The following is a 24,826-nucleotide window of genomic DNA, read 5'->3' as shown; positions in this document are numbered from 1 at the left end:
GAGAGAAGAAGAAAGTTGGTAAATGTCAGTTCAGTTGTAAGTTCATTCTTTATGTGCGTATGGGGTGTGCGATGTGTATTGTCTATTATGATATTGTAATCATTGTTTTAACTATGTATGAGGCACTGAGCTGACATAGCATTTGTTGATCGTCCTTTCACTGCTGTGTGCAGTTCATAGGTAGGCTATGTCCCCAAATTAGTTTTTGTCTTATATTTATATCATATTATGTTCTTATATTAGAATATCACATCAGCAAGAGTGCCGTTTTCCCGTGCACAATTGCAACTGTGATATTTATGTTATACAACAGTTAAATTAACAATAAGTTAACATTGGGAGTTACTTTTTAGACACAATAATGTCAATATTGTTTGTTTTCCCTTTATTTCGCCGACTAGAATTTCATAATGAAACCGTAGTGAGTCTCAATGCAACACAGTGATGATTTATTGACTGAAATCCGCGTTTTGAACGAATCACTTGCTTCTTTCCCGAATGAATCAGCCGTTTGAACGAATCGGTTGAATGAATGAATCCCTCTTACAGGGACTTGCCGCCGCCTACTGGCGGTTTTAGTTTCATATTTAAAGTATCCTTTAATTAAAACGTTCAAATTAGAAATAATTTCATATTTAAATAGTGATTTAAAAAAAATCTCATAGCTTTATTTATGCAATTGTAAATGGAGTGTAAATATATGAATGCCACTTCTGTGTCACCTCTGCACTGCAAAGATGGATTTTGATTGAATTAATTAATTTGACTGGTAACAGTGGTACTGTATAATTATTGTATAATTAAGTATTATTGTATAAATAAGTATAATTACTGTATAATTTGAATGTTAGTATTTGACATAAAAGGTGATGCATAACTCTAAATAAGTTTAGAAAAAAGGTCCAAATATAGGTGAAAATGCCCCTGGAAATTAATTTAAGGTGGCAAATATTGCCCCTTAATTAAAAAATGTATTTCTGTCACTGCTGTGAACTGACCACTGCATAGAATATGAAAAATATTAATATCTTCGTGAGTCAGCTGTCAACAACAGGCCTAAACCAGCCATGGCACCATCTAACTATTAGATAAATAGATAAATATTATCTAATTATTAACAAAATGTTGAAAATATTGAAATATATTTTTGTCAATATTGCACACCCCTAATGTACGGTATTAATTTTGATTTCTTTAGGTCTTAAAAAGCCTTAAATTTGACTTTAAAAAGTGTGCAGGAACCCTGTAAACGGTTAGACATATCAAGTCAGTTATTTTCAGTAAATGAATTAATAAGCTTCTTGGTCCCCATTGCTTTTGCTCTATAGTTCTCAAAATGAAGAGAAAGAAGGACATCATGTCTACAGTTACTGTGACTAATACTAATACTGTAATGCAAATGTAAAAATATAATGGAAATGCAAATACATTGTTGAATGATTATAAACACGGTATTTTGCCTGTTAATGCCTGCAGTAGTGCAGAAAATGATATGACAACAATAAGGTCTAAATGTAACTGGCCCCTCTAACAGTACAACTGGCCCCAGCTTGGCCCCCCCAGTTGAAATGGGCTAGAACCGCCACTGCATGCACTTATTGTTTCTTACTGCTACACACACACACACGGATGCCCAAAAATGTTGCACACACCTTTAACACCCCAAAATGCTGCAAGCATATATACGCCCCCCCAAAAAAATCTATATACACATGATTCACGCAAAAATGCACGCATGTGATGCTCTAAATCTGTAGCAGCATGTGTCCATGACACCCCAAACTTAATGCATTGCATTTATGGTGAAAAAAGATGGGGTCTGCCATGCCCTCGTAAAAAAAATATATATAAAAGCAGAATTGCTTTGGTGACCCAAAAATTCTGCATGATGCTCTAAAAAGGCCCCTGCTTCTCCACACAAAGGCCATAATGCTGCATGAACACATGAAGCGCGTGAATGCTGTCTAGTTAGGCAGTTCACTAGGGAATGAGACACAGCCCAGAGAGGCTTTGAAAGCGAAACGAAAATTTTGTGCGGCATAGGCACACTAGCACGTGCTCCCGGCGTTTCACCATAACAACAACAATAACATCGCCGATGATGATGATGGTGGTATGATAAGCACGATGAAGAGTGATGAAGGTTATGATAATAACTCACATTCTCGGCAGCTGCAGGGGTGGCGCCCCCCGCCGCAGAAACACCCCGTCCACGAACACCCCGTTTTTCCCCAGACAGCGCAGATAAAACTCTCCACCGCCCGGGCCCGAGCCCGTGTCCTCGGCCGCCGCGGTGAAGATCTCCAGGTGCCGGCGGGAGATGAAGCTCGAGTGGCCCATGCTCACGTCCACCGAACCCTGCGACGAGTTCCGACCCACCGTCACCGAGCGCTTCTTCATCACATACTCAAACTCGCGGCCCTCCAAACGAGCCACCGCTGCCATCTTTATCTTTCCGCACGCGGAACGGGGCACGATATGAATATGAAGGGAAAATATGAAACGTTAAACGTGCCCGACCGGAGACACCAGCATCAGCAGCGGCGGCGACTCGACCCACCGCCGAGATACACCAGAGAGAAAGGGAAGGGGGGATTAGCCAATCAAAGCGCGCTGGAGGAGGGGGTTCTGTGATTGACGGGTGCGCCGACCAATTAAAGGCGCTCTAAGGAATGCGGTAATTCAATCGCAGCCAATGAGATAACAAACATGGACGGTTTGACGGATTGAAGGTCGGTTGCGCTGTGCCCCAACACGCATGTACGCTGAGAGTTGTAAACAATGGACTGGAGATTTGTGTTAAGGACGTGAAATGGTTTTATAACAAATAAATAAATAATAATATTACAATAAGAAAGTATTGAATACAAATAAAATAGGGATTTATGAGAATAAAATAAGTATGTTAAATAATAATAAAAAAAGATTCTTGTAAGAGAGTGACTATTTAATTTAATTCATATGGTTATTTTTATATTTTTCTTACTGTTTATGTTTTATTTTCTGTGTATGTGCATGCCTATGAATGCTTGCTTTGGGAATATTGCACGTGCATCAATTCTGACGATAAAAGTACCTTTTAAAGTAAAATTGTATTTTATACCACCAGGATAATGGGCAGATTTAGAACATTTTAAACATGTTTAAAACATTTTAACAATGTTGCCAAAAAAATAGAAATTTAGAATCCATAACTGTGGTTAAATATAATGAACCAAGGTTTTTAGCTCTTCGCCAATTTAACATATTCTAATAGTTCACAATTAATTATATGTGACATGCAATTTTTATAATCCTTCACTGATCTTCAATCAACAAAAGCTTATAATAATGTATCTTTATAAACTAAAAATAAAGCGTATCTCTTGAGTGGGGGGGGGGGGGGGGGGACTCTTTATAAGTATTTATCTTCCTGTATATTTGAAATCAAAGTGACCCTAGAGCAGAATCCCACTGAAATCCATTCCGTGTTTTACGGTTCTCCGCGTCTGCAGTCGCCGATTCCCCCACAATCCTCCGCGCCCGTCAGCGTGTGTGTTTTGAGTATGGAGGTCATGAAAACAAACGCGTTTTTTTGCCTCGTTTTAAGCGCGAAACCCCCCATTTTCCTTAAACTACACGTAGAACGACGTTCTATGCGTTCAGCAGACGTCACTTCCACAACGAAGTGCACGCGCGCTGTGAGATGCGCGGGCATACGCGCAGAACATGTGCTCGTGCGGGGTGACGTCATCTCTTCCTGGTGTTTGTAAACAGTGCTCTAATGGGTGTGACCCGCCCGGGCGCGTTCACGATCACACCCGAAAACGGCTCTGAGAGGAAGCACATGCTGTTTGTGGAACAATAGATCATCTTGTCCTGCATAATCACTTTCACACGTACCACAATTGATTCAGTTGTTTATTTTACAGTAGGAAGTATATAGTAGAACCATGCGTATGGATATGCACTATGGTATTCGTTTTTCTTAGACATGATACAATGCTGGCTTTGTTACCCTGTTATTTGAGCATATACCATGATTATATGGTTCTGCATGTTCTATGAAGGTAGATTTAAGACTTGTTCAAGACCTTTTTAAGACCAAGTAAAGAAAATGTAAGGGATAAACTGAATGGAACAAAATACGGCAATATGTTTTCTAAATGTAAATGCCAAGGGAGAAACACAATGAGTTGCTCCAACAGATCTCCATACTACATTTGAATTACTTTTACACACACAAAAGTAGCGTATGGCTTCAACACCTCTACTACCAGTCCCAACCACTAAAATATGCAAATAACTTTTACTTTTAATCACACTGCAAAAAAGTGGTGCCCTTCCTCAGTATTTGTCTCATTTTCCAATGCAAATGCCTAAAGATTCCCGAATCAAGATGCAAAAACAAGAACAGATATCTGCCAATGGGCTTATATATTATATATATATATATATATATATATATATATGGCTGTTTGCACCAAGTGTAATCAACAACAAAAACATCTTATATGCAAGTGGTAATAAATGCAACTCACACAAAGTGTAAATATAAGTGAAGTGCTTTTTGTATAAAGCGTATATTGCCTGAGAAAGTCTGTGGCAAAAGGTTGTATAATTGCACTAAGTGCCTATTTACTTCATGACCTATTAACTACATCATCAGACACTAGATGGAGACGTTACGCTGTGGCCATTTGACAGTCCTCCCAATGAAACAACCCTTCAAACTAATGTTTATTTACTTCAAACTCTTTCAAATCACCAGTGGGAGAACAAAACACTGCAGGAAAATGCCACTCGGATCGAGAGACTGACGCCTGCGGATATAGCCTGATGCTACACTTACATTTATCATTCAGTAGACCCTTTATCCAACGTGAGGTCAGGTGTCAGGTGATTGTTGTGAGTGGTATGTGTGTCACCTAACACAATACACATCCAAACAATAGGACAGGACACACGGTTTAGTTATCCAGATGAGCAAATGTGTTGAGAGTCTGGCGATGGAAAGACATATGGATTGATCACAAACCGACTGCGTTAAAAAAATGGTAGGTCTGCATTAAAAGACAATAGGTCAAAGTATGATTTAATTCTACACATTTCTATTACCACTGTGGAAGTAAACACGAGGTGCTTTTGTAATGTATTGAGACACACACACAACATACATGACAACGTTTGTTTTGCTTGTAGATTATTCTGTTATTTATTAGCATATTATGCCTGATAAGCAGCAAAAAGGTCCAATCAAATGTGAGTGTTCTGTATATCATCGATCACAAAATCATTACAGCCACAGAATGATTGTAGGATAGATTAATGCTTTATTCAGCTTGAACACTACATCACAGTTATGGGCACACAAAAATATATCTGTATTAAAAAACAACAGTATTATTAACAAAGAAAACATTTAATTTTTATAAAGATAATCACAGAAAATGAGTAGCAAAAAGAAATCAGTTATCTTCATGAATGGTTCACTAGAATCAGCTGCGTCCGATATCGAACACTTCCCTTACAATATAGTAAAGGTGTGCAGAGAGTAGTGTGTCTGAATACATGAATATGTATATGAATATACCGGTATAAATGATTGACCTGAAGAATGAAAGCTGCATCATATACTTGGATATTTATGAGCAATATCACACTCATAGCCATGCGAAATGGCTCTATATCTATAATTCAAGCGCTTTTCAAGTACCTTTTCATAAACATGCCTGCTTTCAAGGGTTTTCCAGGACTTACATTTCAAAAAGTCAAATTCAAGCACGTTGTACGAACCCTGTCATATGCAGGTGAAACTCGAAAAATTAGAATATCGTGCAAAAGTTATAATTTTGATGATTATGGCTTACAGCTTATGAAAAACCCAAATTCAAAATCTCAGAAAATTTGAATATTACATGAAATCAATAAAAAAAAAGGATTTTAAATACTGAAATGTCGGCCCTCTGAAAAGTATAATCATGCATATGTATATAGTTATATATACTAAATATATTCGTGTCACCTTTTAATTTGAATTACTGAAATACATGAACTGTTGCACGATATTCTCATTTTTCGAGTTTCACATGTAGAACTTGCTTTTTTAGCTGTCTCGAAGTAAATTCATATTCAAATGTAGTGCCGACTCAGACATTGAATACTTCAATTGACAGTAATTGTCCACGTCCATCTTGTACTCCAACATATACATCTATACTTATCGTTTCACCTTCTACATGGACATAATCCCAGTGACAATACCTGCAAAACAGACAAGATGTTATTTAGATGTCCCTTTAAAGCAAGTCGGCGGCCATCTTTGAAACGCTAATTCACTCATGCACTTTTGAGGAAACATCAAATTCTCCAAAGCTGTTCGCCAAGCTTACGATTAAATGTCATATTTGAGATCACCAATGAAATCTGACAACAACTGTCTCTGTTTCTAAACGCTCAAATCATGACAAAAAAAAAACTGCATTCACTTCCTGTGTGTAACCAGAAGGCTTTTACCTCTCAGGTGGTGTAAATACATCCATGACACAAAAATATAACTGACTGAATGGAGCATTAATAAAATATAGATGGAATAGAATATGTATACGTCAAAATAAATATGCCTAGTAATAGTACAATAGAAAAATCTCTCTTACCACCGTCGTCTTCGTGTTCAAAATATCTTTAAAGGAAATGATGCGAGGTTCCACGGATTTTCCCATTGGTCCTCACAGATCCTGACAGAACCCTTTAGCCACGCCCCCATCTTTCACTCCACCAATAACAGAGACCGCTCAACACAACTTCTTTTCAACACTGATAGCCTCGTTCAAAATCAGTTTTTGTGCTATCCGGTTAGAATCCGATCGTATTTAGCAAGTGTGAATGTCGGAAAAAAAACATCTCATGAAATGCAATTAGTATAAATCAGTTTCAAGCTACATTCATTCATGTGTGCATTTCTGGAAACCCGTTTCAGTCTGACCGCTCCCATTGGATGTCACATGGTTTATGTGAGAGTTTCTCACGCCACGATAAACGTAGATGTCAGATGTCGTCACAGGAAACATGCTGAATGTCAAGGTTGTAAATTACAAAAATTGCGCATTTTGATAACTCTTATATTACGCATGCAGCTTTTAGTTCATATTTAACTGATAGACTACACTTAAAGGCCAAGTGAAGGCTAAAGGGACATAATTGCGCCATTTTCCCGTTTCTACAGTTTAAAGTGAGCAGCGTGTCACAACACCAGAGCGGTTCAAGCGCTCAGGGTCGTTTACGCTAATGCTCTTTCGCCGCCACATCTTCAAATATTTTTATCTAGAGCCAAACACACTCCATTCAAGCCCTTTCCGCTTCCGTTCGTGTTGCTTCTCTCTCCCGCTAAAGACGGCAAGCACCGCATAAAGATGCAGATGAAGCTGGTTATTTTAAAGCACGACCAAGTAACTTTTCCTCTGCGGTCGCCCTACAGGTTGGAAGCGGAATTGTCCATTACCGCTGTGGTAAATAATTTAGCCTAGCGCAGCCTACTGTCGCACGCACGCTCGCTGTTTATCCAGCACCGGCTTTGGAATGAACGATGTCCACAGACAAGGTAGAGTATGTTGCATGATTTCATGAAAGTATGATGTATTGCGACATCAGAAACGAAGAAAAACAAAATAATGACTATTGTAACGCTTGGCATAAAGCACGTCAAATTTGTAGTTTTCTTATGTCTCATTAGAACTACAGAAACGCGACCCGATCTGGCAATCTCACATAGCGTGGTTATAGCAGATATAGGACCGCAAAGCGAATCCAGAAGTGCCTTTCACCCTGTTACGACTTAATGAACCACTGAAACGATTTTGGAAACATTATTTTAAGGTAAAAAATCTTACTTAGCGTTGCTTTAACATACTTTTACTAAAACGCTGCAGAAACCGAGAATGCAGCAAATACCGTTATGTTTATCTCTAATAGAGATGACTCGGACTGTTTAAGTTAATGCGTAACATACATTTAGCATTATTAAATCAGCATAGTAAGAGCATTTCATAAAAATAAAAAAACAATGTTATGAATTGGAAAATTATTTAGGGAAGGGAAGACAAAACACTTTGAAATTACTAGTTAGCTTTGTTTTGTGCTCATGATCCGAGTTTTGATTATTAGATTGTGTTTTTAGTAGTTTATTACTTTGAGCAAAATATAAAAATGGTCCACACTTTTCTTAAGAGGTAAACCTGCTCTCCCAGTATGTTTTCTCAGTCCCAAGGCCTTCTTTGTGCCATACACAAAGGTGTCTAAATGTAAAAAAAAAATTACGAAATACAATAAAATAAAATAATAGCAGCCTGATAAAGCATCTGGGGCTGGTTGCATAAACCTCTAAGACTAGTCTTACAAGTTAGACATGACAATTTTTTAAGATTAGTTACATAAAAACTGAGATTGGCCTAATTTGATACTGAAAAGTAACTGACTGCCCCTGACTAAATGCTAGTGGGTCATAATAAAACGTAAGACTCTGTCCTAACATAATGGCTATGTTTATGCAACCGGCCCCTATTCTAACCTTTTTATATTCATATCCGGTTAGGAGTAACATGGACCTTTTTTTGGTAAATATTTGTCAAAATTGAAAATGTCACTGCTTTTCTCATCATCCTCATCTTTGATGACTATTTTGAGTGTGATGAAGATTTTTACTTTTATAAAGTACTACGGCTACCGCGAAGGAAATGTATAACTGTTCCAAAAAAGTATTGTGGAACTTGGAACTTTCATTTAATACCCCAGCTCTATAGAATCTTCTCATTCCACAAAAGGTTCTTTGTTCTTTAGATTTTTTTAAATGTTGGGCCCATTTTAAGGCTTGTCGCAACTGACTTTTTTGTCCCAAAACTCCACAATTGTGTAGCGTCATTACGATTATTGATCTTCCCCAAATCCTACCCTATCCCAAATATCAGAGATGTTTGATGTTTATGACTTTTGATCGAATACCCGCAATAGCCAATGAGAGCGAGCAAGCGTCACCAACTGGATGGTTCTTCTATGGCATCACAGTGTAAACACCCTTTTGAAACCTTTATTTTTAAGAATGTAGTGAGTAAAGTCATGTGTGTTTTCTGAATTTCTTCTATATGCCACATTACAAGTGGCCACCATAATATAAGTGCTCTGAAGCAAATTAAAGTCAGTGAGCAAGTATGAATAAAATGGTGAAAGATTAAATCAGTAAATTGACAGTGAGAAATGAGTGACATGTTCATTCTAGAGATGATTTGATTGCACAAAAACCAGTATACGCCCCTGTGAACGAGATGAGTCATTAATATTTGTGGTACATTTAGCCTAAAGAGAAAGCCTGAAAACATTAAATGTATATAAACCATAAAACTTCCATTAAGATGTCATGAGGTCTTTAGAGCAACAATGTATTGAACAAGCGGGAATTATTGGATTACGCCATTATATTAGTTTGCTCATTAATTATGTGGATCATTCGAAATACAATCTTTATGTGATGAAATATCTCTTGTTTGGTTGACCTCATCCCATTATCGCTGCCATTAGCATTAGCACACACATCACTTGCTCATTGTGCCTCATTGTGGTATTTTCTGCATCTACCGATGTCCACAATCGCATGTGTTATAAAAATGCATGTGTTATTAAAATAAAGAGCGTAGGGATCAATATTCATGCACTCTAGAAAGCCTTGCCGACAATTACATTGGAAAGCCCTTACAGAAACCATTTAGGAAACCCGTGTTTTAACGCTACTGGGAGACTGTGGCAAAACGACAGCAACTTACTTGCGCAGAATGGCATTTCAGAAGCTTTTACAAGAAACTACTAAACATATTCCAACCCCAGACTGTAAAAAAAAAAAAACACATCTGGTGGGAACATTTCAGAAGGGGTGTGTAATATGAATCGATTACACATCCTGATGTATGCATCATTTATTTTTGAACAAACGTGAATCATTTTCAGTCAATAATTGATTTAAAATGCTAGGAATTGATTCAATAGCACTTTAATGTTTTTAAATCTATAAACATTAAATTATTGCATGCACGAATAAGTCGTTTGCGGCGCGCCCTCACAACTCTCGTGATATGCGCTGAACTGATATGCATATTTTAGGGAAGTCTATCCATGGAAGAATTTTATGTAATTGTATTTAAAAGTATTGTTAGGTCATGTAAATTTCTACATATAGCATTTTTTTTATAAGATATTAAATAAAGTGATGCAGCATCATTAAACAAAGTTTTTTAGTTTTGCCCTCACTCTCTGACCCCCTGAAGTTCACGGTGTAATTCACAACCTGACTAAGACACATTAGGGAAAGAATTTAAATTATCCTATGAATGCACTTAGAAAATGCAGAATCTAATCATTAATCATATTGCATTGTGAATCATCTCGAATTGAAGCATTCTGAATTTGCAAAAATCGTTCTTGAATTGAGTCGAAAACCAATGAATCGTGAAGCGAATCGATTCACAGCCATACATTTCAGGCATTTTGAATCAGAATTATAGGATTAAACTGCTTGTGTACAGAATTTTACAGTTCATAATTGTTATATTATTTATATGATATAATAATATAAATCATGCATAAGCACTCTTTAACTATTGTACCCATAAATAATAAGGTAAAAATAATAATAATGTAATACTGAAGCGTGTATGTACACCCCCATCTTTAATAAACAACTCCTATTGGTCTAAAGAGGGTAAATCACGTGTTTGTCGAGTACTGATGTCAAACACACGTTACCTGTCTGCGGATTGCTCTGCTGACAGCATGTCTTCAGATTCTGCCATTTCCCTGTGAACAAATAAGCATGATAAATCATAAACCCTAAATTCCAACACTATAATGAACCAATAATGCAATGAATCTCACTAAAACCAACATTATCCGTTAAAACCTTAGAACACACATTTCAAAGTAAAATAACTGGCTGTAGAAGAAACGAGTATGTGAACATTGTGTTGAAATGTCTATTTTTGTTTTGCTCTGTATGATCTCGCCCACTGCCAGTTCACCCAAAAGTATTTCGACACTCCGGGATGCCAGTTGGCAGGAAACAGTGTATTACAGCCAGCAAACAAACTGGGTCAGAGATTGCAGATTCCACACAACCTAAAAAGCCTCGGTATCCATCTCAAAATCTCTATGAACGAGACGAGAGCGTATTAAAACACGGATAAGTCAACTCATCAACTTACAGTGTCTGACAAGTCTCCTCTGCTTTCATTGTTAATTGCGCTCGTTCCTGTTGCGTGTCCTCAAACTGGCAACCCGCGTGAGCGTCGAGTCTGAGGCCCCGTCCACACTACTGCGTTTTCGTTTAAAAACGGAGAATTAAAACGAATACGATCTCCGTCCACACCAGCGTTTTATCTGCGTATTAGAATTGATCTCCGTCCACATTAAAACGCCTGAAAACGCGGATCACGTGACCATTCACCAACACTGGGCATGCGCGTGCCAGTGTAAACAGGAAACAGATTGACATGTGATGGGTGGCTGACGAATCAGGGAAGGATACGTCATGACTGATGACACCCAATCATAGAGCCGAGCGTGAGCCTCTGCGGCATCGTTTCTAAAGTCCTCCGTTTTGTCCCGTCTTCACTAAAACACCCTCCGGAGATTCAAAACGCAGGTCTTCGTTTTTTCCGTTTTAGTCTGGACGGGAGGTGCAAACTTAGCAAAAGGTCTCCGTTTTTAAACGAAAACGCAGTAGTGTGGACGGGGCCTGAGGAGGAGGGGGCGGCGGAAACAACAATCTCCGATATTTTGAATTTGGACTGCAGTACCTATTTCAACCACTAGCTGTCAATCTTACAGACTGCACCTTTAAAACTGCAGTGAATCAAAGACAGTCTCAAAAACACGGTTTGAAATCGCTGGTGTTTCTGACGTCACAAACTACCTTGTAACCAATCAGATCAACGTGTGATCGTCAACCAGTGGATCTCTGAGCTGAGTGAGTGGAGGCGGGGCTCATTTGCATATTCATTAAATAAATAAAATGTACTTGAATAAATAGTCAAGTCACCTTCATTTATATAGCGCTTTTAACAATATAGATTGTTTCAAAGCAGCTTTACAGTGATAATAGGAAATTGAGTAACAGAGATTGTTTTGGCTTTACAAAAACACAGACGTCATGTCATCAACCACATGATCTGCCAGTGCATTGGTTGATGGTAGGCCTTACACTGCAACCTATACTGTATGAACAGAATTAGTTGTAATGTAAAAGTGGGCACATACCTGTCCAACAGAAGACATGCCAACCTCGCGTCGCTCGTCATACCCATGCTGGAGTAGTTGCTCCCAGAAAGCATGATGTTAGTGGCCAGCATGAAATCCCCCGCTTGTATCCCACACCTTACTGTCGGCTGCGAGCTCCACCTCCACACAGTATGGCCGTTGGGACAGGTCTGAGAGTCAACAGCAGAAAGTCGGAAAAAAAACCCTCCTTTCACAATAGAGTGTTCCAGGTATGACATCACTTTGTAGGCGAAAACATAGAAACGAGTTGCATTTTTAGCACTTCCAGTTCCATCGTCCCGAAGTTAATGGGTTTTTTGAATGGGTTTTTGGTTAAATGGCTGAAATAAGGTCTGTGGTGAACAAGCTCTTTCACGTTTTTTTCTACGGCATAAAATACATCAGTATTACCCCACTCGCGATTTTTTAAGCTGTTTCGCGTCATAAAAAAGGCGGTTGCTAGCAAGTGGCTAAATGAGGCAGTTGAGGAGATTAAACGTCATCACGCCGAACAGATAAACTCAGTCCGCTTTTACAGCATCCTTATGCTTATAATTGTGCTCTTATAAACTATTCTAACTCAAAGTTGTGGGAAGCTCAGCGATGGTGACGTTGAAGTCGAGCGACCGTGGTGTAGTTCGCATATAGCCTACCTTTAGCTTTTGACTTCTGGCGACTGCATTTAGGCTTCAAAACTCACAAAAGTTGTGTTCATCTGTGATACTTTTCTTGATGGTCAAAACGTGCACGTATCATAAACTTTTGTTGATCACAGACCTTGTTTCTAGCGATAATCCAAAAGCCTATGGGAAAATCCTATTGGGTTTTTTCTCGAGGAAACACGCGTGATGCAAACTAACCGGTTGGCCTACAAAGTGACATCAAACCTGCACCGCACTATTAATATTCTCAAAAAATGCAAGTATAGTGTAATCAACAATAAATGTGTAATAAGTAATCATGGGGTAATTCCTTTAAAATTCTCAAATAGGGCTGGGCGATAAAACGATAACGATAGTTATCGCGATATAATTATTCTCGATAAAACAAGAGTTCGATAAATGGTCGATAATGTTTATGTGCCAAAACCGGAACGAAACTCATTTGAACCGCGCGCGCCTCCCGGACTGTTTATCCGCTCGGCTCAAAGGTCCAAACGGCAGCGCAGCGCGAGCTCACTAGAGCAGACGCGTTTACTCCGATCGTCTCGCCCACGAGATCCAGTGACAAGCGCTTGAGTTCAGCGAAGAACACAAATGTCTCAGTGATTTAAACCAGTTTAAAGGCAGATGAAACAGCGCTGACGAACAGGAGAAACACTGTGCGCAACGTAGGGCTGTCGCGGTGAAGGAATTTCCCTTGCGGTAATTTTGAGTGGCTCAATAGCGCGATATGCGGTATTACCGCCATTTAATTATATTTATTTGTTGCTATATAAATACGTGTTATGATGTGGTCAGCATACACAAAAACAATGTAACCAATGTAACCGAAACTAAACAGCGTCTCTGCACGCTGAGTGACAGTCTTTCAATCCGCAGTTACATTGTTACGCCAACGGACTGTCTTCGAGTGAGTCATTAAACCGTTCATTCAACGAAAACGTTCAAAAAAGCTGATTCCTTAAATGATAGATGTAATGAAACAAGGTGTTAATAATTTTTTTTAACTTCGAGCTCCACTTTTCAAGGCTCAGCTGGCCAGCAATGCTTCACTTTTGGGCAAAGCTGAAGCAATGCTTTACTTAATAGAGACCAATGGCATTAATTCAATGCGTGACTCGCTGCTTTCCCTCCACGGCTTCCTCACGCTGTGTAATGCTGACCAGCGCTGACACCATTCATGGTAAATACCCTTACACGTTAAAAGGATGATACGACAAATTTTTCGCTTTCCTTGGAAACGGCAATCTTTTCACGAATATATATGACTTGACTTCAAAGACAGACGCAGGTATTTGCACGCGCTCAGTCGGTTTGTCTGTTTAGGCTTAAGTCTAAATCCACGAAGCCTCTGTAAAAATCACCATGATAAACAGTCTTGTTATCATTATCAACTTATTTAACATTCAATACACATGGTACGAACTACAAAGGGTGGCCTTATGAAAAAAGAAAACGCGGTTGCTGCGGTTACTTGCATTCCTCTGCGGTTGGCCTGTCAGTAGCGCGGTACTGCACTATTGCGGTTATCGCGACAGCCCTAGCCCAACGATACAGTCAGAAGGCTTTTCCGTCTACAAATTCCCATCATTTACCATGGATTTACTGTAACGTTAGCCTACTAATAATAACTGCACTATGAAATGTGGGATATACATATTGAATTGTATTATATTATTAATGTGGACAATGTAAGGACTAATGGAATATAATGGCATTATTTAATAATGTATTTAGGCTACAGTTTTTCATACAAATACTAGGGGTGTGACGAGACGCTTATCTCACGAGACGAGACTAGACACGAGATTGGGTTCACGAGAACGAGACGAGACGAGATTTTTGCACAATTTTTCAGAAATCCTCAATGACAAAATTCATGGCTGGAAAAATAGTATGCAGGTGCATTTTTCAATGTTTTAACTAATAATCTTCTAATGCATGTCATTTCAGGTCTACTTTATGAGTATGAATTATCAAATGCATTGAAAGAAAACAATATTCAAGCACTGTAAAAGGTTTTTATTGACTGGCTTTTCTCCTGTATAATTTCACATTAGTTTCTTCAGACCTTACTGTACATTTAAGAGCTTTCAGAACTTCTGATTGAGGCTGTGTGTGACCTCCTAACTGAACTCCTTTTAACACACATTTAACAGAGAAATAAAAACCGTATAAATAACAAAAATAAATAACTGTTTTCTCTTAGTCTTATTAAGTGCAAACAATAAGTGCGAGTGCAACCATAATCAAAGTTAGCACACAGACTCTTTATAATTGTTGTGAAATTGCGGTTTTATTTTGCACCGGCAGTTATAGGGTTAATGCGGTGAGTTCGGAAAAGGCCGAGAGAAACGAGGCTGTTTGTCTCTACAGTTGTTCTTGCGTTCCGATTATAAGTTCAGAAACGGAGCCTCCCTTGTCTGTTGTCCTTTGTACGTTACAGTGCTCTCTCAATATTCGCAGTGCCAACAGAGACCAGAGCCGCAAATAAACAGTCCAGAGATGGGTATTGGGAGACGGATTATTTTATGTATGCAGCCTAATTTGTGCGCAATGCACATCAGGGAGCTTGTGTTTTACTTTCACTTACAAATTCGTGACCGCGCGTATAGGGAGCAGCGGTGCTGAGCGCGCATTCTAAATGATAAGACATTTACCAGACGTTTAGTCTGTTGCGCAACGAATCCTCCGCCATCGTCACGCGATCAGTGAACTGTGATTCGTGCTGCACTGATTGCAACGGCAACTCGCGCTGGATGAGCAGAGCAGACTTTTGCATTAGTTTATAATGGTTTTTATTTTTTTATAAAAACAACAAAACGATAGTTTAGGCGAATGTGAGTGTAGCGGTGGAATATTAATGGGGATATCGCGAGACAGCTTTTTCACTCGACGAGAAATCTCGTCATATTTAGTCTCGCGAGATCTCGTGGCACGAGATCTCGTCACACCCCTAACAAATACCATAGAAACCATAAAGTAACATATTGTCATGCTAGTGAGGTGCTGTAGGCTATGCCTGGTTGTATCTGTGGTTATCATGATCTAAATGCATGATGCTGGATGACCAATGGTTCATTTTAATAAAACTCAAACAGTCAGAATATTACATTTTACCAAATAAAAATGAGCACATGCAGAAACTATAAAGATATTTTTTACTATAAAGATATTTATTTTGTTAAGGAAAAATGACACATGTTTGAATGTTCTAACTCAGATTTGGCAAATGTTCTCCTGTTTGGCAAGTGTTTGTCATGATATGTTCTGGCAATAAAGAGTAGTTTAAAACCACAATAGGCTTTATGCCGAGCGTCACGTGACCAAGCCGGAAAACAGATCACATCGCTTCCGATTCAGGTCTTTTGTATGTGCTTCATGAAATTTTTTGCGGTTTTACTCAAGATAACTTAAAAGGAGCAAGCAAAAATGAGCATAACCAATGTCCCTCGCATGTGCAGATTGATATTTAAAAGTTTTTTAATTTTTCTTCTTCACACTAACGTTTAGATATTTAAATAGCATAAAACACCAATAACAAAGTGAACTTAGTAGGTTAGCTGATTACCTTAAAAATCCATAGATATCGTAGTTAGATCTTACGGCCGTTAACACTTTCTCTGACAAGCGGATGCAATGAGACCCGTTTTCCAGTTTGGTCACGTGACGCTCGGCATAAAGCCTATTAACGCTCTGGTTTCTACAACTTTCACTTAGGAGCAAAAATCTGCCTTTAAACTTGAAAGAAATAAAGATTTGACATTTATCGATATCGACTGATATAAAAAAAATATTTTTTTTGGCCATATCGCCCAGCCCTATTCTCAAATTAAAAGAATACAGTGATTCGCATTCTATATACGAGCAACCAAGTAATCAAGTCTGGCAAAACCGCGTTCACTGCAAGCACATGACTTGGTTACAGTGTTTTACAATTCCTCACCCATTCCATGATGCTCGCTGTACCCCTGCATGTGATGGAGACCTGGAAGGGGGGACGGCATTGGCACCTCACGTGGCTGACGTCACACCTGTACGGGCACCTCTGCACAGGCAGCGTGAGGAACGACGCCAGCTGCTTCAGACAGTCCTCATAGGCGATGGATGCCCGTTTCCCTGTGAGGTCGTCCTCGGTGAAGATCTCGGGAGGAGAGGGAAAGACGAGCGGAGGCTCTGTGTCACGGACGTCATAAACAATCTCATCCAGTCCGTGCGACGCTCCACCGTTCCTGTCAGCACAGGACATATATTCATCACATTTTAAGTTAACATGTTGGTTTAGCCAATACGAATCTCTCACACTCATTTACATTCAAATCAAATTTATTCAGAAACCTTCAAAATTTCTCACATTATCACAGTTTATTCGCTATAGTTTAGAAAATGGTAATAAATTATGACAAGAAGTTCTCAAATCAGTTGATGTTTCACTGGTTTTGTCCGTCCTTCTGTCTGACTGTCTCACAGATGAATTGGGTTGAATATCTGTCAGCTGTTAAATTTAACTACACAATTAGATAATACACATTTAGCTCAACCAATGACCAAAATGCTTACTTTTGTTCAGTCTGTGCTGTAAAAATGTCGCATTAGCAATTAAAGAAAAAACACTTCAGCAAAACAAAGCCAGGTCAAAGTGTCTGAATAATATTTGGTCCCAAATTTTAATGAATTTTACTGGTAGTCCACTGTATGAGGAATGTTTGGGTATAATATGTCACAGTTTACTTTATTTTGCTATCCTCACTTACATAAATGAACTATAGTGTCCTGCAACCACTAGTTAAAAAATATCAAAAATGATATCTGGTGTCTGAATAGTTTTTGGTTTGACTGTATATGTTGCAAATGAAGATTCAGTTTGCAAGGAAAACATGTCAGTTAAATATCGGTAGTGACTTTAGACTCGTCCCACAACACTATAGATTTAAGTGACATTAAGCCAGCAATAGGTTGGTTTGGTAAGAGCATTATACAAAATACCGTCCACAAAGACGAGGAACAAATTCATCATCTTGGCTGTCATAGCAGTCAGATTTCTGTTCTTCTTCTTCTTCTTCTTCTTCCTCCTCCTCCTCCTCATCATCTGTTCCCCAATCATAACTGTAAAATGTGAGATTAGTAAACTAGGAATCATCCGACTCCGATATTATATACTATATGCAATACTATTAAAAACAAAAACAAAAAATATTACAACTTGCACACTGTTTATGATAAAGTTTTCATCGTTGTGGACACTCAAATTGTTAAGACTAGATATAAAAAAATATTACAAAAAAGAAATTCTGCATATGTATGCTTCTAGTTCACTGTCATGTTTACTAAGAGACCATATTTATAGAGATGTTTACCCAAAAATGAAACCTGTATGAATTTCTTTCTTCAGCTGAACACAAAGTAAGATATTTTGAAGAATGTCAGTAACCAAACAGTTTTTTTCTCTCTCCATATAGCTACCGTCAACAGTTTTATTACCAACATTCTTCAAAATATAATTTTCTTTTTGACAGACTTTTCATTTTTGGGTGAACTACCCCTTTAAATATTATATTAATGTTGCAACTCTTCTCTATAGAGATCGTTTCACTATTTTACAGATTTGTGCAACTGTGATACAAAATTGTACTCAAATTTAATTTAACAACAAACATCTCTTAGTGTTAGCTTACTTATGTACTCATACACTTCACAACGTGGTTTGCAAATGAATATGGATTGAGATACTGACCATTCAGCGAGTGTTGTTGGACCTTCATAAGTGGGCTGTGCAGGAGCCTTCGAGGGACGCTTACGACGTTTACCAGGAATGGGGGTGCTTTTACCCTCGTATCTATAAAACAATATGCCATAATCAACCTATGGACACAGAAAATGACACATCTAACGCTAGCCACATCTATTCAGCTGTAAATCCGAGTCAAACTTGTGGTTTTCGTCACGATGATTCGTGGTAAACACTGCGTCTCTCTCGATATAACCAGGTCCCACGAAACACAGAGTGGTTACATAAAATATCCATTCCCACTAGAAGCCTGAATATTAGCTAGCTAACTTTAGCTGAAGCTCAACGATTAACATTAACGTTAACGTTACCTATCTAGGAGAAAACCAGCCAACTCTGAATTCTTTTTGAAGTCTTTCTGGGCTTTAAGCTGTTTCCATCTCTCAAACGCATCTCCGATATTTATCCGCTTTTTATTGTAATTCAGGTCATAGCGTTTTTTAGATGGATGCCTGGGCTTTTTAGGACGAGTAGAATCTGCGATCTCTGAGACAGTTCGTTCACTGGCTTCCATGATTGCAACTGTTTTTCCGCTAACTGGCAACCCGGCAGTGGGCGGGGCCACACGGACCAAAACAATAACAGACGTTCCGGCACGGGTTGCCAAGTTTTCAAGTAACCATTTGTTCACTTCTGTTATTTGTTGTTTTAAATCACGAATTTACATGTTTGCACCAGAACCTGATGAATTTCTGTTGTTCCACCTGACAACATCTATAATGGCAGGGAATATGCTGAATACTACATTTATTTGCATTTCAACTACATATATCAAACAAAATATAAATAGTTTTTAGTCATCTCCTTTTAAGTAAAAGGTAGTAAATTGGTCAAAAACAGAATAAATCACATGACATCGGGATCGTAGGAACTGGAATAGATTGGTTAGATACACTGTAATGTCTCCCAATCTAAGTTAGCAGTGAAAATGTATTTTGCATTCAAACGAACTGTGCTCTCCAGCGAGCGACTCGCTTTTTCAAATGCGCGTTGCATCTACGGTAGCCGTTATGTACCAAAAAGCTATGACAGGATGTCTTCTAATAGCACTTCGTCGAGTTTTCCTTATAAAATAAAGTTCACAACCAAACAATGAAACAAAGCTTGTAATCACGACTGTAACATTGATTTACCTGTCGAGAAGAAAGCAGGCAACTTCAGCGTCTCTTTTGAAATCGTTCTCCTGCATTAGCTCTTTCCACCTGGGAAAAGCTATCCCGACATTAACTCGTGTTTTTTGTAATCTCCGGTTACGTGTCCTTATTCGATCTATTTTGGACTTTTTGGGCGACGAGGATTCCTTCTCATGTGGCTCGGCATATGTATGGTCCGCCATTAAAAATAACAGTGCAATGCAGTCTTTTAAACTTGCCGGGGCAGTGACAAGCGCCTCCACTCCGTTTCTGCTGCTTTCAGTTACGTGACGCTGGCTCTGAACGAAAGCGCGTTGTGGAAACGCGTTGGCCTAGTACTTTTTGTCCCTCTCTGCTATTATAATTTTTCAAGATGGCGGAACTACATGGAAGCCATGATAAGCCTCCGTGGACCTACCCGTCCCATGTATATAAAGATAATAAATTCTTCGTTTACGAGGATAAGTCAGATAATTGGCAGAGGTATTTGTACACCATTGAGGACATATCTACGAATAAAAATATTGATTTTAAATAATAAAATACATAAAAAAGTAAACATTGTCCTCAGCGTATCAGCGATTGTGGGTGTTTGTGTTTGAAGCGAGATCCCAAACAAACCAAGTTAGCTCGCCCCTCCCTCCCGTTTCGTGCATCATGAAAAAAAAACGATCATGCACGCGCATTTCTTAAAGCGACAGACACACGATATTCAGATCGACGTTCCACCTCAATGATGGCTTATTCTGCTGGGTAAGTCATTATTGTTGTTTTTCTAACATAATTTTATAACCAAGTAAATATAATATCTGTTACTTGCACTTTTAATATTGTGTATTCTAAAATAGGCTAATGCAGAAAATGTTTTTACTTTAAAAAACTTTTTTTATTTTACTTTGTATGCATGAACATGTTATCAACTACATATCTAGCTTCCAGCTTTTCTCCCAGCTAACAGAATAGTTTTTTTATATAAATTGGTTGCAATCAAGTTGTCATAACATTGCCTATTATCATTTAACTTGTAAGTAACAGTTCTGTACAAGGGAGAGGGCCGCTGCTTCCCAAGAGCTATCAAAGTTTAGTCGAGCTTCACACATATTTTTTAAAGAAGGATATTTTCACACACAGTTCACATTTGAAAAAGTCAGCACTAGACTTTAGTCTTTTGTGTGCTAATCACCTGTCCAGAAGAAACAGTGCAACCTCAGCGTCCGATTTAAAAAAATTCAAATCTTTAATCTCTCTCCACCGTTCAAAAGCCTTCCCAATTATTATTCGTTTCTTTAACGAATAACGACGTTTTTCCCTCGCCCTAATCCTCCTTCTCTTCTTGGGGATTGCCTCTTCCATGTCTGTATCTGGTCCGTTGATAGACGCGCTGGCTTCTTCTTCAGCTCTGACTTCGCGTGCACTGCAGGGGCCGTGGCGTGCACGAGCGCAAGACCTCACAACACCCACCGCCCCCTGTCGGTGATTGGTTGGAACAGTTTATTTTGGTTTTGAGTGGTGGTTGTACCCATTTGTTTCTGTGTGCAGATCTCAGAGCCAAGGCTACCTACAGAGACGCGGTTTTTGACAGCCTGCTTATGGGGCGGGCAGCTAGCGGATCGTTAGGAAAGATATGAATGTGATCATTTATGTTTGGGCCTGAAATCGCTGATACAACCTTTAAAGCGACAGACACACGATATTCAGATCGACGTTCCACCTCAATGATGGCTCATTCTGCTGGGTAAGTCATTAGGCCTAGTTGTTTTTGTAACATAATTTTATGACCAAGTACATATAATATCCGTTACTTGCACAGTCAATATTGTGTATTTTAAAAATAGGCTAATGCAGAACATTATGTTATCAACTACATATCTAGCTTCCAGCTTTTCTCCCAGCTAACAGAATAGTTTTTTCTAATATAAATGGTTACTAGCAAGGTGTCATAACGTTGCCTATATCCTTTATATATCCTTTATTTACCTACAGTTCTGTACGAGGGAGAGGAAGAGGGAGAGCTCGGGCTGCTTCCCAAGAGCTACAGCCTCCCACAGCTGATGTTGAGTGTTGATATTTTCACACACAGTTCACATCTGAAAAGTGTCAGCACTAGCAGCTACTCACCGGTCCAGAAGAAACAGCGCAACCTCGGCGTCCGATTTAAAATCTTTCAATTCTTTAAGTTCTCTCCAGCTTTCAAAAGCCTTCCCGATAACTATTCGTGTCTTTGAATAAACACGATGGTAGTCCCTCGACCTAATCCTCCTCCTCCTCTTGGGGATTGACTCAGCCATGTTCAATTTCTCTTGTTCGTTGATAGCATATTTATTATGTCTATGGTTGATTAGACGCTGGCTTCTTCTTCAGCTCCGACTTCGCGTGCAGCCGTGCACGAGCGCAAGACGTCACAACACCCACCGCCCCCTGTCAGTGATTGGTTGGAACACTATTTATTTTGGTTTTGAGTGGTTGGTGAACCCAATTGTTTTTGGGTGCAGATTTCAGAGCCTAGGCTGCCCACAGAGACTCGGTTTTTTCGACAGCCTGCTTATGGGGCGGGCAGCTAGCGGATCGTTAGGAAAGATTAGATGAATGTGAGCTTTTTGTTTGGGCCTGAAATCGCTGATACAACACGGATTTACATGTTTGCACCAGTACCTGATGAATATCGGTTGTTCCACCTGACAACATTTATAATGGCAGGGAATATGCTGGACACTGAATTTATTTGCATTTCAACTACATATATAAAACAAAATATAAATAGTTTTTAGTCAACAGTTGAACTCCTTTGAAGTAAAAGTAGTAAATTGGTCAAAAACATGATAAATCACATGACATCGGGAAGTGGAATAGATTGATTAGATACACTGTAATCGAATAACAACAAAGTTATGTTTTGTATTGATACAAAAATAATTATCAGCTTAAAACACAAATTATGTTCATGGATGAGATAATAAATTAGTTTTTGTATTACCTGTACGTTTGATCACACTATTATATGTCATTGTAATGAATTGGCTGCAAGGAACGTGAAATGTAACGCTATATTAGCCTGTTACTGATATGTGACTGTTTGTCAAATTATTTGGTGTTAATTATGTGCAGTTTTACACATTTACAGTTTCTTACAATTGCTAACAAGCGTTTATCAATACTTGAAGTACTTTTTCCAAACTCTTAAGACAGCAACACATCACACAATTGGCCAAATAGTTAATTTTCTGTCCAAAAACCACATTTTGTTAAATAAACACAAACTCTAAATTTCACAATGCTCAAAACCTTTTTCTATACTCACAGCAAAACCGACTCAAAATACAATCATTCTGTCAAAACACTAGCACTAGTTTTCTTTCCAACATGAACATATAGTCAATCGTATAGCGCAATGACTGTCAAAATACTAACAATTGATGACATTATGAAATCTGCATTACTTGTCACGTTTCAGTTCTACCTGCAGACAATATGAAATCCATTGTTTTTTATAATTCAGTTTCCTTTTAGTGTAAGCTTTGATCAACATCAAATCATAAAAGGTAATTGTAACTTTTTAATCTCACAATTCTGACTTTTTGTGAGGAATTTCAGAATTGTAAGGTATAAACTAGGAATTGAGAGAAGAAGAAAAAAGTAAGAATTGTGAGATTAAAAAGTCATAATTACCTTTTTTATGTTATTTCCCATGGCGGAAAAAAGCTTTCATAGGTTCCACAACTATTCCTCTCCCTCACTCAAATATATTTTTCTCTCTCTCTGCTTCTGTCAGTTTGACATCCACATTGAACAAAACCAATTCAAAGAGTCCTTTTTTACCGTGTAAAACTTCCAACACTTGACCAATGCCTCCAAGATTGGATCCAGTTCTTTCTCAATATTTCAGTGATCTATTTATCAGTTGTTTCAATATTTTTAATATATTCTTTTTTAGTATTTTTGAGCTGCTGATGTTGCAGAAGTAGAGGCTTTATACAATATTAAAGTTTTGGAACATTAGGTCTTCATTTCTGTCATGCTGTGTTTTAAGCATTTGTATATACATGGATATCTCGGCAACGTCATCACTGCTTGCGCACGCGACCGGGACGCAGAAAAAAGACATGTTTCGTGTGGTAGGCTAGTAGCATAGTGGTGGTGTCTGTAACATAAACGAGCGTAACGTAACTTATATAAAAGCAAATTCGGGCTGTCCAGTAGATGCTGCACTGCTAACATTGGCTATTAGATTACTATCCTAACATGATAATTCATACACACTGTATATCACAGTAACACTGCAAAATTAAAGACAAACAAACAGATCCAACTAAAATCACGTTTTGTTGAGTCAGCACTAAACAATAAAAACAATAAGGAAAGCTTCAGTTCTTAAGGTTGTTGCAGTAGCGGACCCGCTCACCAATCTGGCTTTCTGCCTCTGGTATGCGCACACACCCTGTAATGTTTGTAAACAGGAAACCCGTGTATAAGACCAGAAAGATCCATGATTTTGGTATTGAGTAAGCTCAAAAAGAAAATGTAAACATATTAGAAAGTGTTAATTGACTGTATATTGAGTGTAAACTACACGAATTGTGTTAATGGTACGGTTACAACAGACGGATGTTGTGCTAATTGTGTTTAGAGTTGTGAAAATGTGATACAGACTGGACAATTGAAAAAAGGCGGTAAAACAATCGTACTAAAAGTAAATTAATAATCTATACATTGGTTTCCTGTTTACAAACATTACAGGGTGTGTGCGCATACCAGAGGCAGAAACCCAGATTGGTGAGCGGGTCCGTTACTGCAACAACCTTAAGTATTGAATCTTTCGTTATTGTTTGTATTGTTTGTATATCTGCTGACACAATAAAACATGATTTTAGTTGGATCTGTTTGTCTGTCTTTAATTTTGCAGTGTTACTGTGATACATGTATGAATGATCATGTTAGGATAGTAATGTAATAGCCAGTGTTAGCAGTGC

General features: G+C 38.5%; 1 protein-coding gene across 5 annotated transcripts in view; it reads right to left on the bottom strand.

Annotated features, from left to right (window-relative positions):
* The window catches only part of LOC130069642 (forkhead box protein K2-like), a 69,601-nt gene that overhangs the window by 30,634 nt on the left and 14,141 nt on the right, over positions 1–24,826 (bottom strand). For 2 of the 5 annotated variants that reach the window (XM_056233646.1, XM_056233645.1), the window contains exons 2-6: positions 18,673–18,774; positions 17,925–18,044; positions 16,885–17,170; positions 12,277–12,446; positions 10,768–10,818 (exon numbers count right to left, since the gene is read on the bottom strand). In XM_056233646.1, coding sequence (XP_056089621.1) covers positions 10,768–10,818; positions 12,277–12,446; positions 16,885–17,170; positions 17,925–18,044; positions 18,673–18,774 — 729 coding nt within the window. Of the gene's footprint in view, positions 1–10,767; positions 10,819–12,276; positions 12,447–16,884; positions 17,171–17,924; positions 18,045–18,672; positions 18,775–19,037; positions 19,256–19,859; positions 20,103–21,042; positions 21,205–24,826 lie in introns of those variants that run through there. The other 3 variants (XM_056233648.1, XM_056233643.1, XM_056233644.1) reach the window with 3 other exon arrangements.

Source organism: Rhinichthys klamathensis, unplaced genomic scaffold, assembly GCF_029890125.1.
Source record: "Rhinichthys klamathensis goyatoka isolate OS25496 unplaced genomic scaffold, OSU_Roscu_1.1 h1tg000373l_1, whole genome shotgun sequence".
NCBI classification, from domain to species: Eukaryota; Metazoa; Chordata; class Actinopteri; order Cypriniformes; family Leuciscidae; genus Rhinichthys; species Rhinichthys klamathensis.
Note: the sequence above shows the minus strand (reverse complement) of the source record. Positions and strands in the feature narration are given on the sequence as shown.